The sequence below is a fragment of the Sebastes umbrosus genome, chromosome 1, assembly GCF_015220745.1.
Source record: "Sebastes umbrosus isolate fSebUmb1 chromosome 1, fSebUmb1.pri, whole genome shotgun sequence".
Lineage (NCBI taxonomy): Eukaryota > Metazoa > Chordata > Actinopteri > Perciformes > Sebastidae > Sebastes > Sebastes umbrosus.
Window position 1 is genome coordinate 264541 of NC_051269.1, and position 18820 is coordinate 283360.

The window sequence follows — 18820 nt, forward strand, 5'->3', positions numbered from 1 at the left end:
TACAGTTGACATAGCTCCACTGGTTTCTTGTTGTACAGGTGACATTACTCCACTGATTTCTGGTTGTACAGGTGTAATTGCTCCACTGGTTTCTGGTTGTACAGTTGACGTCGCTCTACTGGTTTCTGGTTGTACAGTTGACGTAGCCCCACTGGTTTCTGGTTGTACAGTTGACGTGGCCCCACTGGTTTCTGGTTGTACAGTTGACGTGGCTCTACTGGTTTCTGGTTGTACAGTTGACGTAGCCCCACTGGTTTCTGGTTGTACAGTTGACGTGGCCCCACTGGTTTCTGGTTGTACAGTTGACATCGCCCCACTGGTTTTCTGGTTGATACAGTTGACGTCGCCCCACTGGTTTCTGGTTGGTACAGTTGGCATAGCTCCACTGGTTTCTGGTTGTACAGTTGACGCCGCCCCACTGGTTTCTGGTTGTAAAGTTGACATAGCTCCACTGGTTTCTTGTTGTACAGGTGACGTCGCCCCACTTGTTTCTGGTTTATACAGTTGAGGTCGCTCCACTGGTTGCTGGTTGATACAGTTGATATAGCTCCACTGGTTTCTTGTTGTACAGTTGACGTAGCCCCACTGGTTTCTGGTTGTACAGTTGACGTAACCACACTGGTTTCTGGTTGTACAGTTGATGTGGCTCTACTGGTTTCTGGTTGTACAGTTGACGTAGCCCCACTGGTTTCTGGTTGTACAGTTGACATAGCTCCACTGGTTTCTTGTTGATACAGTTGAGGTTGCCCCACTGGTTTCTGGTTGTACAGTTGACATAGCTCCACTGGTTTCTTGTTGTACAGGTGACGTAGCTCCACTGGTCTCTGGTTGGTACAGTAGATGTTGCTCCACTGATTTCTGGTTGTACAGGTGACGTGGCTCCACTGGTTTTTGGTTGTACAGGTGAAATTGCTCCACTGATTTCTGGTTGTACAGTTGACATAGCCCCACTGGTTTCTGGTTGTACAGTTGACGTGGCCCCACTGGTTTCTGGTTGGACAGTTGACGTGGCCGCACTGGTTTATGGTTGTACAGTTGACGTGGCTGCACTGGTTTCTGGTTGTACAGTTGACGTAGCCCCACTGGTTTCTGGTTGTACAGTTGACGTGGCTCTACTGGTTTCTGGTTGTACAGTTGACGTAGCCCCACTGGTTTCTGGTTTTACAGTTGACGTGGCCCCACTGGTTTCTGGTTGCACAGTTGATGTGGCCCCACTGGTTTCTGGTTGTACAGTGGACGTAGCTCCACTGGTTTCTAGTTGGTACAGTTGACGTAGCCCCACTTTTTTCTGGTTGTACAGTTGTACAGCTCTGCTTTTTTCTGGCACCTCCACCGCCTCACTTAGGTTGCAGCAATAAAGCTGTGTGTTTACAGAATACACGGTGTGACTGTTGCCGTCATGAAGCTAATTAATAAACACTATTAAAATGTCCAAACGAGAAACGCCATGAGCTGGTTTCCGTTCTTCTTTCAGATGGTGGTGGTTTCAGATGATGTCCATGAATACGCCGTCGCACTGAAGGACACCGAGGAGAAGATCGCCCGATGCCCTGCAAGAGTAAGCTCTTTCATAATTCCTGTTCATGTTTAATGTTTTTGGAGTGTTGTTCAGTGAGAATGAATCACTAGTTTCACTTGTTTTGTTAAATGTCATTCAGCAGTGTGTATGTTGATGTTCTTCAGCTGATCATAACTGAAAACATATGCTTGTCTTATGTTTGTGTCTAAACATTTTTAAATATTTGATGCTCATCCTTATCTCTTGCAGTCTGTTGGTGGTTGTGTGGGCTACTCATGAAGTCGAACAGGTTTTCTTTTTGTTAGTTGGTGCTCAGTTGCATATAATTGGCTGTGCTCCAGTCAACACACCGGCCAGCCTAGTCGGGCTTGCTCGTCTTATTAGTTCATGCAGGACACAAGTGTCACCAGCAAACTTAACAGTAGCATCATTAACGGACAAAGTTCTACAATTAGCTGTCTGACTGAAGTTGAATCATCGGTCGGTGTGTTGGCACTGAAATTAAAATAATGCTGTGAGTGTGCAGCAAAGCCAGACACTTTATACGTTGTGGCTTTGGTTTAAAACAGCACTCACACCAAAGACAACAGTCTTACTGTATAATGGAGGAGATATTTTAGATGCCATCATACAGATTTTTTTCATGCATTTGGGACGTAGTGTGTAAGTTGTTCACTGGACGTCTCATTAGCACTGCCTCCTAACATGTCAGTACCAGCGCCCTGGTTGGATTCATGTTATTAATAACTCTGATAGTAGTGAGTGAAAGTGAGTTTCAGTTCCACGACCCAACCCTCATATATTCAGAAATATGAATCAACAACAAACCAAACATTGTGATATGTAAACCCGCCAGTATCCAACAGCACAATGCACTCACATTATACGCATCTAGGGATGCTCATTTTGAAAAAATGTCTTAACCGATAACCGACCCTCATTAACCGATTATTAACCGTTAACTGACAAGATTTGTGCCTCGTACCAGCTGCAGTAGCACAAGAGATATTAGTTGACGGGAGTCTCCAGTTCACCGTCCGGGAGCGTTAACTTAGCAGCTACGATGCTGCGTGTAGTGTTGCGGACATGCAGCCACTTTCCAAGTAAAAGTGTCCACCGCACATTTAGTTTAGTTTAGCAGGTTGTCAGCTGTGTGTCTGCCCGGCGTCACATTAGCGAGTGTCCAACAAACAGTGTGTGTATTTGTGCTCGCCGCCGCACACGTAGTCTTTCACACGTAGAGTTTCCAACAGACCGTGTGTGTGTGTGTTGGCGGTGAGTGTGAGGTTGTTGGTGGCGTTCTAGCTGTGAACGTAGGTGTAGCAGTGTGTGTACAGTTTATTTGTCGGTGAATAAATGCTACGAAACTACAATTCCTCCGCTCTGCTCAAGCGAGCCAGAGACCGGAGCCGACTTCCTGTATCCTGCAACTCCGGCTCCGAATATTGGAAATAAGTTAACAAGACAGAATGGATTGCGGCAGCTGATAGCATCATGAATTGTGCACTTGCAACCGCTATTTGCACCGTCTCTAGGTCCGACTCACAAACGATATCGCACTAATGATGTTATAGCGCCAGCACAACCATAAAGTTTGCAGCTGAGTGCGGTTCGCCCCTGAGACTTTTGAGACACTCGTATCAACTTCTTCCACCATCCTCAGACTCGAGGCAGCGTTGTGTAGTGGCGACAGTCATGATTGTTAGCTTGTGATATGATGACTGTGTTTTCTGGCACTCAGAGACCAGACATCCTGGACGAGCTCCAGAAAAGCCAGAAGGTTTTTGCAGAGAAGCTGAACCACCTCTGCAGGAGACTGGCCTGGATCAACGCCACCATCTACTCCAAGGTGATCCAGATCCTCCACACTGCTGTTTGGCTCATCAGTTCCTGTCACTTATAATCCCTTTACCGTTTGTCTCAATCTCTCTCTCTAGACAGTCGAGTGTTTTTCATTTTTCTTTTTTGCTATTTATTTTGTTGCAGTGTTGTTTTTTTGCTTTCATTGGAAGTTGATAGAATCTTTTTCACAATTTGACTTATTTCACTGATTTTCTGATCTTTATATTTGGCTTGTGTTGCCTTTTCTTGTTTCTCCAAATTGTTGTTGTTGTTGTTGTTGTTGTTGTTGTTGTTGTTGTTGTGTGGAGCTCAGGGACACCAGTAGGAAGCTAATGTGGATCCTCTCTGTCTGTCTGTCTGTCTGTCTGTCTGTCTGTCTGTCTAGGAGAAGATGCTGGACGTGTACTGGCTGCTGTGTGTTTGTATTCGGACCATCGAGCATGCCGACAACACCGGCTCTTTGTTCGCCTTTGCTCCAGAGTTCTACCTCAATGTGGCCATGAATGCATACAGCGCCCTCAAGAACTACTTCAGCCCTGCAAACAGCATGGAGGAACTACCAGGTAAATAAAAAAGACTATAGTAAGTTCTCCTACAAGAGCTGCTGAAATAATGGCTGAATTGGAAATCAACCATAAATCCACTTAGAAATCATAGAAAAGAGACGCTGCAGAACTTGCCTGAGAATGTTGGGGGCTGTGTGGGGGCTGTGTGGGCTCTGGGTGAGGGCTGGGTGGGCTCTGGGTGAGGGCTGGGTGGGGGCTGTGTGGGCTCTGGGTGAGGGCTGGGTGGGGACTGGGTGAGGGCTGTGTGGGCTCTGGGTGAGGGCAGGGTGGTGGCTGGGTGAAGGTTTTGTGAGGGCTGTGTTGAGGGCTGTGTGGGGTCTGGATGGGGGCTAGGTGATGGCTGGGTGATGGCTGTGTGAGGGCTGGGTTAGGGCTGTGTGGGGTCTGGCTGAGGGCTGGGTGAGGGCTGTGTGGGGTCTGGCTGAGGGCTGGGTGAGGGTTGGGTGAGGGCTGTGTGGGGTCTGGGTGAGGGCTGTGTGGGGTCTGGGTGAGAGCTGTGTGGGGGCTGGGTGAGGGCTGTTTGGAGGCTGGGTGAGGGCTGTGTGGAGGCTGGGTGAGGGCTTGGTGAGGGCTGTGTGGGGTCTGGGTGAGGGCTGTCTGGATGCTGGGTGAGGGCTGTCTGGGCTCTGGGTGAGGGCTGGGTGGTGGCTGGGTGGGGGCTGGGTTGGGGCTGTGTGATGGCTGTGTGGGGGCTGTGTGGGGGCTGGGTGGGGGCTGTGTGGGGGCTGGGTGGGGGCTGGTTGAGGGCTGTGTGGGGTCTGGCTGAGGGCTAGGTGAGGGCTGGGTGAGGGTTGGGTGAGGGCTGTGTGGGTTCTGGGTGAGGGCTGTGTGGGGTCTGGGTGAGGGCTGGGTGGGGTCTGGGTGAGGGCTGGGTGGGGGCTGTGTGAGGGCTGTGTGGAGGCTGGGTGGGGGCTGTGTGGGGGCTGGGTGAGGGCTGTGTGGGGGCTGGGTGAGGGCTGTTTGGAGGCTGGGTGAGGGCTGTGTGAGGGCTTGGTGAGGGCTGTGTGGGGCCTGGGTGAGGGCTGTCTGGATGCTGGGTGAGGGCTGTGTGGGCTCTGGGTGAGGGCTGGGTGGTGGCTGGGTGGGGGCTGGGTTGGGGCTGTGTGATGGCTGGGTGGGGGCTGGTTGAGGGCTGTGTGGGGTCTGGCTGAGGGCTAGGTGAGGGCTGGGTGAGGGCTGGGTGGTGGCTGGGTGAAGGTTGTGTGAGGGCTGGGTGAAGGTTGTGTGAGGGATGGGTGGGGGCTGTGTGGGGGCTGGATGAAGGCTGGGTGAGGGCAGTGTGAGGGCTGTGTGGGGGCTGTATGGAGTCTGGGTGAGAGCTGGGTTGGGGCTGCGTGGGGGCTCTGTGGGGGCTCGGTCGGGGCTGTGTTGGGGACCCACTGCATTAACCGCTAGAAGCACAGATTGATTTATGGACACACACTCACACTGTGTCATCATTACCTGTTTGTCACATGCAGCTTGCTGCTGTTTCAGCTGTTCTGTGTGAACCCGAGTGGATCCAGGTTGACTTTAACGTGTTCTGTCAGGTGAACAACTTTCTGCACATCAGCACAACTTCATGTTTTTTATACCCTCAGGCTACGAAGAAACCTTGACTCAACTAGCTGCTATCCTTGCCAAGCATTTTGCAGATCCACGTATAGTAGGAACAGGTAACTCACACACACACACACACACACACACACACACACACACACGCACGCACACACACACTGTACATGCAGTATTTTTGCTGCAGCCTCCCCCTGAAGGCCTCTTTTCTCTCTTCTGTCATGATGATATTTACTTGATATAAACTTGTCTGAAATTACTGTCAGAGGTGTCAAACTTTGCGTCGCCACAGTTCTTGCTTTGAGTGGTATATTCACAAGATTACAGATGTAAATCAGCCACAGCTCATCTGATAATAAGATTTGTTGCTGGTCTTTTGTCAAAGTCTGTTCCCCCTTCTAACAGTGTAGCAATCCGTGGCTGATCAAACAGGCCATCCCTAACGGCAAGCCTAGAGGGCTAAAATGCAACGGCAAAGGGCAAAGAGAACCTGGAGCGTGTTGTGTTCACAATGCCCAGGTTTAGCTAACCGGAACGTGGTCTGAGATTGGTTCGTTTCAGAGGGGTCTCAGTTCTGTTGGAGTGTTCACATATGCGCAAAAAATGCTGACTAAGTCTGTTTGGAGAGCTGAAAGGGACAAAGTGTGAAAACCGCCTGAGTTCTAATATTCTGATGCCTTCAGCTCAACAAGAAGATCAGTGATTGTGTGAGGTACGAAAAAATCAATGTGGGAGATTTTTGGTAATACTTTTAAACCTGTTTTGATAAGATCATTCAGATTAAAAATAATACAATGGTCTACTTATTAAGTCGCTGTTTCTGGCTGTTGTCTTCATAGCTGCTGTGAAAAGTTAACAGTCAGGAAGATTAAAGTCTTCCTTCAGATGTATCTGATAAAGCAGTGCTGCAGATTTTACCTCTGCTTTTCTCAGACGTTAAATGTCAGACTCAGCTTCCTGCTGCAGTGTTCAGATATCAGATATCTTTATGCATTTACATTCCTTCCTGTTTTTTGCTTCTCTGAACAGGAACGCCTTTAAATGCATATTACATGAAACTGAACACAATTTTACCTGCACTCCGTGTGGTAAGTCAGACATTATTTTAGCGTTACAGCGCCTAAAAAGGTCCCCAGTAAATATCGTCTCTATTTCATTATACCATGGTCTGGGTGAATACTGGATTCTGATTGGCTGCAGGATGTCCATTAATTCCTGGCTATGGACACCAAGCTCCCAGGAAGAGCGTCGGTCATTGATCCCAACCTCCGTAGTGGCCAAACGGCGTTACTACAACGTCCATGTCTGTCATGTGATGCCATTGGGCCCGAAAAGACTTTTTCCCAGAGACGTACATTGAGAAAGAGACGTCTGTAACTCAGCGGATCATTTTTCTTTTTAGGTAAATCAACTCCCCAGTACGAACACTCTAATAGCCGTTTTTTAAATCTTTATGTCCTAAAAGCTGTAAAGCAAGCGGTGAAGACGTTGGGACCCCGTGACCGGGTCATGTGACCGAGTGGATGCTACTGCGCGTGTCCGATGGATGCGGAAGATCGCTGGAAGATCCGGGTACTTTTCCAGACGGAAGTCGAGCCATTTAGGCTTCATAGCCACTGAGACACTTTCATAGGAATGAATGGAGCCCTGCCTCCAACGCTGGATCCAGTTCTCTTTATACATCCATGATGCACACCTGCTACGTAGTTCCAGTGAAACTGTCTGTTCACTGCTCTTAATTAATGCACTGGCTATATCTAAAATGAGTAGCCATAGCAACAGGGACACAGTGAAAGCCTCCGTTTAGAATTTATTGCGACATGTTAACAAGCTAACATCTAATTACAACAATGGCAGCAACTTCAACATTTCATTTCAGGGCTGGACTTGTATGTGTTGTCATCGTATTAAAAAGATATCTCTTCCTCTCTTCCTGTCAGATATCAAAGACTCTCTGATGCAGGCTCTTGCCAGCTACGTCTGTTACCCACAATCCCTCAGGGCAGTGGAGAGGATCCCAGAGGAACAGTGAGTGCTCGTTGGTTTGGACTGTACTCAGTTACGAATTTCGCAAAGGGCGGAGCTTAGCAAGAAATAGGCTATAATTCATTGACCATTAGTCCAATCATCGTAAATCTTGGTAGATATCTTCAGTACGTGGTTGGTAATAGGCGTACCAAAGCATTTTGAGCTCAACCCATAGGGGGCGCCACAAATATTAAAAATGTGTATCTCAAAACCTGGTGGACAGACTTTAACCAAATTTGGTGCACATGCTCTGGGGTCAAGTATAAACCAAGATCTTAGGTGTCATATTGATCGGTGCATGTGGGCGTGGCCTATTTAACATTATATGCTATATTGTGCCTTTGCTCAATTTGCCGTGAGCTGGAACGAGCTAGAGACATGAAACTTGGTACCGTTACTGGTCGTGATGTCCTAATGCTTCACGTACAATATGATCCCAATTGTTTTCATGGTGGCGCCTTAATTGACAGACAAAAAATGTTTAATTTTAAAATCCTTGCCCCTCACACCGTAAGTCCGATTGACTTGAATTTTGACACATACGTGCAGCTCAATGTGTTCTACAAAAAAGCCTCTTGAACCACTAAAGTCCACCTGAAAGATGTTCCGCCATTTTGATTTAGTTGAAAAACACATTTTTGACATCTGCTCCTAAATTGTACGTCCGATTGTTACCAAATTTTCTGTGGATCATCATTGAATGAAGATGATCAAAATTGATTGGCTTGTTGAAATGTCATTGTGTTTTGAAGATACTGACCAATGAACTTTAAAAGGCCTTGGCTCAGCACATCAATAGACCTAACTCCACAACCGTTGGGTCAATCATCATGAAATTCGCAGGATATGTCCACAAGATAACCTGAAACATACCCTGAAAGTTTCATGGGTATGTATAGTCTACATGTCAGACTATACATCATAAATTGTTTGTCCAATCAATTCCAAACTCACGGATATATTTTATAACAATTTTGAACCACGTGTATAAAACTATTTAGAATTACTCCATAGGGGGCGCCACCAGATCCAACCATGTCCATGGACCTGGCAAAAAATGTGGCCAGAAATCAATGGGAGTTTGTCCCAAAATCACCAAACTTAAATATGATTGGCTGGACTTTGAGTGTACAAGTACTGAAAGGCTGCATACATTGTGATGATGAAAATAGGCTGTGATTGGTCTCACTGCTTCTCTTATTAAGAATTAAACCAGCGGAAATGACTTTGCTCTGCTTTTGAAGCCCAAAACCCGATCACTGCTCTTATGGCTTTGATTTTGGCAATTCAGCTGCTTCCTTCTGTTGAGCAAAAAGAGGCTTGAACCCGTGAACTGCCGCTTGCGTCTGTAATTATTATTATTACTATATTACATATAATAACATAGTTTTGGACAGAAGTTTTCTCCCGTCCTAAAGGACACATGATCAGATATTAAGCGATCCTGAACAACGATACATCTGGTTTGTTTAAATCTCACATCAGTTCAGATCAGTTCCCTTTTTCAGTAAAGCTCGTCATGTTATTAGACTCAGAGTTTACGAGATACAGTGACTCAAAGTTTTACAGACATTACATTTGAATCCATTTTTGGTCGGCTTCCTCCGCTCAGGAGTTTCATTAGGTTTTTTGACGATATATTTATAGAATAGTCAGGACGGCATGAATGGAAATATGAGCAGAAAGAAAAACATCTGTGTTAATGTGGAAAATACACATGCAGTCAACAACATGGAATATAATTCACTCCTTTTCCACTGTAGTGCAGACTGTTCTTTGTGAGGCAGGAGGATGTCACACAGCACATAATAATAATAATAATAACAATAATAATAATAATAATAATCACTGGGTTCAGCTGATTATCTGAAGTCAGACGATGTCTGTTGTGATCTGGCTAATGTAACGTATGTTTCAGACGTGTTGCCATGATGAGGAACCTGCTGGCTCCGTATGAACAGAGGCCCTGGGCCCAGACCAACTGGATCCTGGTCAGACTGTGGAGGGTGAGCACACACATGCACAACATACACATGCACACACTTTTTGGCTACTTATTTTAGTCACGTTAGCAGCTCTATGGATGGGAAATTTCTCTCGGTCTGTCTGTCTGTCTGTCTACCACTTTGGTTCAGACTGAAACATCTCAGCAACTATTGGATGGATGGTGATGAAATGTGGATCATCATTCATGGTCCCGTCAGGATGAATTGTAATAACTTTGGTTATCCTCTGATTTTTCATCCAGCACCATCATCAGGTCAACGTTTTAATGTGTCCAACACTTTCATTTATGACCAAATACCTGCAGAACTAATGACATTCAACCTCAGCTGGATTCTGTGCTTACTGATAATTAGCTAATGTTAGCATGCTAACACGCTAAACTAATGTGGTGAACACGATAAACATTATATCTGTTAAACATCAGAATGTTAGCATGCTTATTTAGCTCAAAGCACTGCTGTGTGAAAAAAGGGTTAGGGTTAAAGGGAAAAACGCTTCAGATCTTGAAATCCCCACTGTTTGTGCTATATGCTATCGCTAGTTAGCTAACCACTGTCCCAAACCGAGCTACTAAAGAAGGTGTCAATTCAATTCAATTTTCAATTCAATTTATTTTATATAGCGCCAAATCATAACAGAAGTTCTCTCGAGATGCTTTATATATAGAGCAGGTCTTGGACCGTACACCATAGTTTAGAGACCCAGCAAGAAATCCCACCAAGAGCATTGCACCGGAGCGCGCTGTGGCCAGGAAAAACTCCCTGTTTAGCGGGAAGAAACCTGGAGCAGAACCGGGCTGTGGGTGGGCGGCCATTAACTAATGCAAGTAGGAATAATAACAAAAATCAATAGCAGTGGATGTAAAAGAGTGATAATACAACTATCGGAATTGATATTATTGGGTCGTCCTCAGACGGGCTTTCCAGCGGAGCTTCCAGCTATGTCAGCCCTTCATACATCCGGCTAGCTCGCCAGCACTGTCCAGCATCTCTCCTCAGTACGTCCATGTATGTTGGTGTGGGACGTCCCCATGATCGATGCCCGTGTGTTGGTTCCCGCAGCATCAGCAGCCTTGTCAGCCTCCCGTCTTTTCAAAGTCTTTTCAAAGTCTTTTCAAAGTCTTTTCAAAGTCTCATAATGTAGAGTATGGTAGGCATTAGTTGAAAGAGAGTATAAATACAAAATTTATTTTTAAAATTTAACTATCATTCTTTTTTTTATTGGTGCCTTTTGTGTTAAATTCAATTTGTTCAATAAAAGAATGCTGGTAATATATATATATGTATTTTTTTAAATCAACATACAACTTGTTGTATTTTAGCAGTACACTGAAAGCAGCAGAAAGGCAGAACGAAGTATACTTTAATAACTGTTTATTTATCGCAAGTAATATCGTTATCGCGTTATTCAACAATGTTATTGCATATGTTCCTCATATCGTGCAGCCCTAGTATGCAGTAGTGGAATGTAATGAAGTATATATACTTATATTATATGAAGTACTGTACTTATGTATAATTTTGAGATACTTGTACTTTGATTATTTATGCTTTCCAGATTCAGATTATTAATAGAAAATAATAAACATAATAAATGATGATGGATTATTATAGATCAAACTACCCAGCAGTATATAAAGCAATTAAACTGTGCTCCACTTTTACCAGCTGACACATTACAGTGATGAACACATTAATGCATTAATAATAATAATAATAATAATCCAATAATATAATATATATTATTCTGCATAATGAGTATGAGTTTAGTTTTATAGGATGGGTAGAATCTTTCTGTTCATATTTTTCTTTCTTAATAAAAGAGACATCAACTGCTGGCTTTTATTTATAAAAACTATATATATATATATATATATATATACGGTATATATGTATATATATATATGTATATATGTATATGTATATGTATATGTATATGTATATGTATATATATGTATGTACATATATACCGTGTATATATATATATATATATGTGAGGGATTTAACTTCTGTACAGAGTACAGAAACCTTTGTTAAGGTCATAAATGACTTCATCAGCTGACTGGTTTTCACTCCGTCCCTTTGGATGTAAACTAGGTCAGCTACAGCATGTCTGCAGTGTGGGAGGACCTCAAGGCTCCATGTTTGGCCCCCTTTTTATTAACAGACCTCTTTTAGGTCACCTTATCTAAAACCTTTTTTTAAAGATCTGAATTCCTCCAAGTCTTCAGCCCTTCATGGCATTACCTTTACTTTTTGTACTTTGAGTATATTTTGATGCAAATACCTTTGTACTTTTACTGAAGTAACATTTTGAACACAGTACTTTTGCACTGTAGTGTTCCGACTTTAAGACAAACAAATACTTCTTCCACCTCTGTTTACATGTTATTGTGGCAGCATGCTGAGACTGCTGTTTGTCGCTGTGTTGTCTTTCAGGGTTGTGGTTTTGGCTACAGATACACTCGTCTTCCTCACCTGCTGAAAACCAAACCTGAGGATGCCAACCTGCCAAGTCTACAGAGTAGGTGGTCTCTCTCTGTTTCTATGTTTTTGTTTATCGGCTGTTTGTGTCACTCCCTGTCTGTTTGCTGTCTCTGCCGTCCCGTTGGTGGGCAGCAGGGAGGTTAAACTGCCTGTCAGTGTGAATGTGAATGAGTGTGTTAGCTCTGTGGTGGACCAGTGATCAGTGATTGTGAATAAGTGTGTTAGCTATGTGGTGGACCAGTGAACAGTGGTTGGTACAGGGGGTCTGCAGACTTTCTGTTGCTTTCTATTTCCAGCCCTAAAAAGAATTAAGCTGAAATGAATGAATCAATGATTTATGTCTTTTCTCGCTTTGTTTCTAACTCTCTGGCTTGTAGTTTTTTTCTGTCTCTACATCCGCTTCTGTCAAATTAGTTTTGTTTTTGAGTTTATATTCCTGGTGCAGGCCAGAATCCTCCTTTTCTTTCATGAATTTCCCTAAACAAATTGAGGCCATGACTGCCTTTCCACAGGTTTTACGGCTTTAATTATCTCTCTGTGTGTGTGTGTGTGTGTGTGTGTGTGTGTGTGTGTGTGTGTGTGTGTGTGTGTGTGTACATAGGAAGGTTTCAAATATCATGTGAAGGTAAATGACAATGGAGTGAATGATGGAATGAAGCTGTCCTGGATGTCCCTGTTTATTTTATGTTTATTTTTAGAAAGCAGGAGAGAGTCCCTCCTGTTTTCTGAGCATCATTTTAGAAAGTAAAGTCACGGCATCAATAAACCAATATGTTTTTATTAATTTTCTTTAAAAAAAGTGGATGTTGTGGATGGTTTAGTCTGGTTTAGCACACTGAGTGCTTGCAGTTAATTCAGAATTAAGATGATTACACACTACAATGATCATCAAAACATTAAACTTAGTTCTGATACAGTCTGTTGGTCTGAGAACACAGGGGATCATTTCACATCCATAATGTTGGAATACTTCAACTGTGAATTTTTGTAATTTAGAAAGCATCTTTTTGTAATTTCAGCATGCAAAGCAGGGTGAACAATATCTGACATATCTTAGTTTATTCAAAGGTAGATACAGCAAATCCTTGTTTCACCGAGGCTACTATCTCTTGTTTTTGTACTGATGAAACAAAAGATATATGACATTTGAAATCAGTGAGCTTTAGAGGTGCTGGTAGTTTGTTGCCTTTGGAGAGGACCAGGCTAGCTGTTTCTCCCTGTTTCCAGCCTTTATGCTAAGCTAAGCTTACCAGCTGCTGACTGTAGCTTCATATTAACCGTACAGACATGAGAGTGGTATCAATCAAGCGGCAACTTCTGATGCATTTTTATATAACTCATCCGTTTTCACCCGTGTCGGCATTATGAGGGCGTGGCTGTTTTGAGTGACAGGTGGGCGCCGTACCAGGTTGCTAGCTGCTAGCGATCTGCTCTGCTGTCTGCTCTGCTGTGTCACCCGGCACGCCTCAGCTCCACCGACGATCCGTATAATATTTGATTCTATTAAATTTGAATCACCAACCTGCAAAGATTCAACCCACACTTGGTTTTAAAGACAATTAAACGGGTTCCGACTACAATATATTTTTGTCAGTTACGATAGTCACTGTGTCAGATTAGGTGATTATAGAGTCATAAATTCTTGCTGTGACTCGGTCTAGAGACGTGAGAGATTGCACGTTGGTCCCCGACCAATCAAAGTTCGCAGTCTTTCACGACGTGTGATGTCCTCTGGAAGGAAGTGCTATGATTAATGTGACTTTTTTTCTGTTTCACAGTTCCACCAAGAACATAATTCCTCTTTCATTTTGCCACGTTTACAGGTGAAGTGCTCCTATTGGTCAAAATCACGGACATGAGGGAACACGTCGTGGAAGGCAAAAAAATATTCTAGCATTCTGTTGGAATGTCATAAGACCCGGATGCAGCATTGATTGTCGCCCACACTACACGGGATAAAACATTAATCAGAAATAAACACGAATTGATTGTTATTATTATAAGGGCTTAGAACATTATGATAGAAGTATATGACGGCCATTCCCATGCTCACTTAGGTCTCATAAGTTGTTGCAGCATTTTTTGGGTTGATATCATTTGTTACACAGATTTGGTGCTAAATTTAACAATTTTTTTACCACTGGAAAAAATTGATAAAAATGATCAATAATCCCCCCAAAATACCACATTAAGACACCAAGACCTTGAGGAACACCATAGAAAAAGCCATGCTGTGATTTGGGATCAAAAACTTTTGACTTTTGGAGATTTCTGCAAGAATTACATTTTTCGGTGAGTTGGATGGCGAGCATTTGTGTTGTGTTGCTGCTCAGAAACCCCCTTATTATCAATGTAGCTAGGAAAGCCATCCATCCTCTGAATGCTCTAGGTCTCTGGTTTGATCCATCCATCCTCTGAATTCTCTAGGTCTCTAGTCTGATCCATCCATCCTCTGAATGCTCTAGGTCTGTAGCCTGATCCATCCGTCCTCTGAATGCTCTAGGTCTCTAGTTTGATCCATCTATCCTCTGAATGCTCTAGGTCTCTAGTTTGATCCATCCATCCTCTGAATGCTCTAGGTCTGTAGCCTGATCCATCCGTCCTCTGAATGCTCTAGGTCTCTAGTTTGATCCATCTATCCTCTGAATGCTCTAGGTCTCTAGTTTGATCCATCCATCCTCTGAATGCTCTAGGTCTCTAGTTTGATCCATCCATCCTCTGAATTCTCTAGGTCTCTAGTTTGATCCATCCATCCTCTGAATGCTCTAGGTCTCTTGTTTGATCCATCCATCCTCCTAATGCTCTAGGTCTCTTGTTTGATCTATCCATCCTCTGAATGCTCTAGGTCTCTAGTTTGATCCATCCATCCTCTGAATGCTCTAGGTCTCTAGTTTGATCCATCCATCCTCTGAATGCTCTAGGTCTCTAGTTTGATCCATCCATCCTCTGAATGCTCTAGGTCTCTAGTTTGATCCATCCATCCTCTGAATACTCTAGGTCTCTTGTTTGATCCATCCATCCTCTGAATGCTCTAGGTCTCTAGTTTGATCTATCCATCCTCTGAATGCTCTAGGTCTCTAGTTTGATCCATCCATCCTCTGAATGCTCTAGGTCTTTAGTCTGATCCATCCATCCTCTGAATGCTCTAGGTCTCTTGTTTGATCCATCCATCCTCTGAATGCTCTAGGTCTGTAGTTTGTGGCTGTAAAGTTTCATGAGGCTGTAATTATCCTAGAGGTCACCACAGGTCATTTTATACAGTGAGGTCAATGAAATGTCTCCTATGGGGACTAACATCATCACACATGAATACAGTTGGGCTCATTGGATCCACCAGAGTCTCAGCTTTACAGTGATACCCAATTGATATAATTCCATAGATTGCCTGAGAAGATCTGCTTGGTTCAGTCTGTGACGTGTCCTCTTTTAAATGACCTCTCAGATCCCACTTTAATTGTGTAGCTGACCCTGGTTTCACTTCATCCTGCTCCCTCTTGGTTTATCTATTTCCCTTTTTCACCATCATGTTAGTTAACTCTGTTTTATGGCTTTATTTTGTATATCATTGCATTCTTGTGGTTGCTTGTTTTGGCTTTATGTTGTAAGTCCATCAAAATTAAACTCTTCTCCAGTACACCATGCTCTATTCATCAACACCCTGATGAAGGCAAGATAGCCGAAGGAGTTTTTTTCCATTCTTTGTGGTGAGCTGGACTGAACACATCCCTCACCTGATCTGTGTTATATTGAGTGTTCTTTAATCATGTAATGTCGTGTTAAGTATGCTTTTTTTCCGTGTCATTGTCCTTTTTGCTTTCTGTTTCTTTCCCACTTAACTGATTTTCTGCTCTCTCCTGCATGATAATTGACTTTCATCTGTGTGCCTTCTCATCTGCATGCCTTTCAGGGGATCTGTCCATTGCTAGTTTCCAAAGTAAGTTATTTTCCATCGCCCCTGTTTCTGTTTTCGGCTCTCACTAGTTTCATTTATTTATGATATTTTTAATAACAGCTGTAGCTGGTCCACAGTCTGATTAAAGGAACAGTGTGTAGTATTTAGAGAGATCTATCAGCAGAAATGGAATATAATATTAATAAGTATGTTTTCTTTAATCACCTGAATGTATATACATATACAGTACATATACTGTATGGCATGCCATTTAGGAAACTATTATATGTATATTTATATAATGTGAAACCTGAGAATATAGAATGAAACCTGAGAATATTGAATGAATCCTGAGAATATGATGTGAAACCTGATAATATTGAATGAATCCTGAGAATATGGAATGAAACCTGAGAATATGGAATGAAATGTGAGAATATGGAATGAAACCTGAATATATGGAATGAAATGTGAGAATATGGAATGAAACCTGAATATATGGAATGAAATGTGAGAATATGGAATGAATCCTGAGAATATGGAATGAAATGTGAGAATATGGAATGAAACCTGAGAATATTAAATGAATCCTGAGAATATGGAATGAAACCTGAATATATGGAATGAAATGTGAGAATATGGAATGAAATGTGAGAATATGGAACGAAATCCTGAATATAGGGAATGAAACTGAGATATGGAATGAAATCTGTCGTCATCAGGGCGCTGCTGCCATCTTGTGTTTTAGGTCATTATCTGTACAGATCTTGGTGCTGCTAGACGTGTGTGTAACTATGAGCGAGTCAGCACGAAATCTAGTATCAGCAATCCTAAATAATGAGGAGATGATTAACACCCTGGTGAATATGTGTACCATGGGCCAAAATAATACTGGTAAACATATTCAATACTGTTCTACAGATGAAGAGTTTATTCACTTTTTCACCGTGGAAGAGTAGCTAATGCAGAACTAAACTAGTTCACTAAAGTTGGAAAAATATAAAAAAATAACAGATTCAAACTTCCCGGATCAGAGAAACATAGTTAAAACACCAACGAGGGATCTTTCTAACCGTAGTAAGGTAGACAATGAGCTACAAGCTCATTTTAATCACAACAAGCCGTCCTCTGAGCAGGACACATAACAAATACATCCATGGTCTGTATGTGCAGCCGGCTGTGAGACGAGTGGTCAGGGACCGTCTACAAAGTGCAACACCGCAAAGAGTTGTAATGAATATTTTCCCATTAAAAATTCACCAAAATTATGCAAAAGCACATTTTTTCCAAAACAAGCGTTGTAGTATAACCAGGAAGAGACCGTTGATGATGTGTGAAGTGATTTTGATATCACTACACTTTATAATAGTGAAGTTATTGAATATTTTTGTATCAACTCTTTCAACTCAATCACTTGTGCTTCCTAAATGGACGTATTGATATCCCTCAAGTTTAACTGATGACGGTGTTATACTGTGATGATTAAGTGTTCCCTTAATTTCCCTTAAGTCTTTTGAGTGTATTTATATTCATACTGTATATACATATATACAGAAAGTATATACATATATATATATACATACTGTATATACATACATATACACATATACATATATACTTTATATACACATACAGTATACATACATATACACATACATAAATACAGTATACATATACACATACATATATACATATGTATATATGTGTATATATATACTATATATATGTATATACTTTCTGTATATATGTATAAACAGTATGTATATATATGTATATGTATATACATTATGTATATATGTATATACTGTATGTGTATATATGTATGTATGTTTTTATCACCAATGAAACACACCCATGTATTATTTTTGTGTTGTATAAATTGATTGTAGAATGCTGAAGAGGGATCATTCTAACTAAAGAGGACTGAGCTGCTGCTCTAATGTGATTCTAAATAAAAGGAAAAAAACACAACTAAAGTGACATACACTCACTTTAAGAAGATGTTTAAAGGGACTATTTGTAACTTTCAGAAATGCTTGTTAACAGCGACACCTGTGGCCTTGAAATCAACGAAAGTCAGCGTCGGGCTCGCGCTTGCTCGCTCTAAATATACCTGAACGAGCGTCGCTCAAAACAGTGAGGCGACACACGTCAGCTAAAAGCACAATATCACTCTATATTTCAGCTGCTTGGCAGTAATGTTAGCTGACCAGACGAAGGTCTCTCCATGAACATGATTTAGATCTGATCCTAGTGTTGGCTTTTCCTGCCTAAGTGCAGGCTGAAGCAGCGGGGCTGTGCAGCGTGTCTCCCTGCTCTCTCCGCCCGCAGCCGGAGAGAGCAGAGGAGACACCGGCACTCGGTCGGTAACGAGAAGACAACGTAATTCTGAAGAGCTCCGTCACTTCACAAGACACGGGAAACCTCTGTTGGTCTGGAGGATCTGCAGCATTTATTTCTGCACAAACGTCCCCTGTGCATTCACTAGATATTCTCAGAGCTAAACTTACTCTTCTGCAGTGTGTAGTGAGCGCGCGTTCACGTCTAGAGGTGGAGGACGCGCGCCCTGTCTGAGTGAAGGAGAGCAGGCAGCGGAGACGAGGCTCCGGCCACACGCGAGCGCGCATATGCGAACGCGCATGTGTGGCGACCCGCTAAATTTATACGCTTAAAAAGTTACAAATAGTCCCTTTAAATATTGCATTATAAAGATACTCCATTAAAAGTAAAAGTCCTGCATGTAAGTATGTATTATAACAAAAAAAAGTAAATAAAAATACTACTACTAAAATATTATAGGATTATATTAATCCTCGTGCATCGTTGTTAGAGCAGCATGTTACCGTCGTGGCTGCTGGAGTTGGAGTAAAAAGTATATCAATACTTCCCTCTGAGATGTAGAGACGGAGTAGACTGTAAAGTAGTA

The 18820-nt window shown here is 42.7% G+C and overlaps 1 protein-coding gene across 1 annotated transcript in view; it reads left to right on the plus strand.

The window, feature by feature from the left end:
• Window positions 1-18820, plus strand: part of LOC119498058 (E3 ubiquitin-protein ligase RNF123) — a 222629-nt gene that overhangs the window by 73527 nt on the left and 130282 nt on the right. The window contains 7 exon segments of the mRNA XM_037786545.1: window positions 1475-1558; window positions 3261-3368; window positions 3747-3924; window positions 5508-5582; window positions 7422-7509; window positions 9428-9515; window positions 11955-12039. Coding sequence (XP_037642473.1) covers window positions 1475-1558; window positions 3261-3368; window positions 3747-3924; window positions 5508-5582; window positions 7422-7509; window positions 9428-9515; window positions 11955-12039 — 706 coding nt within the window.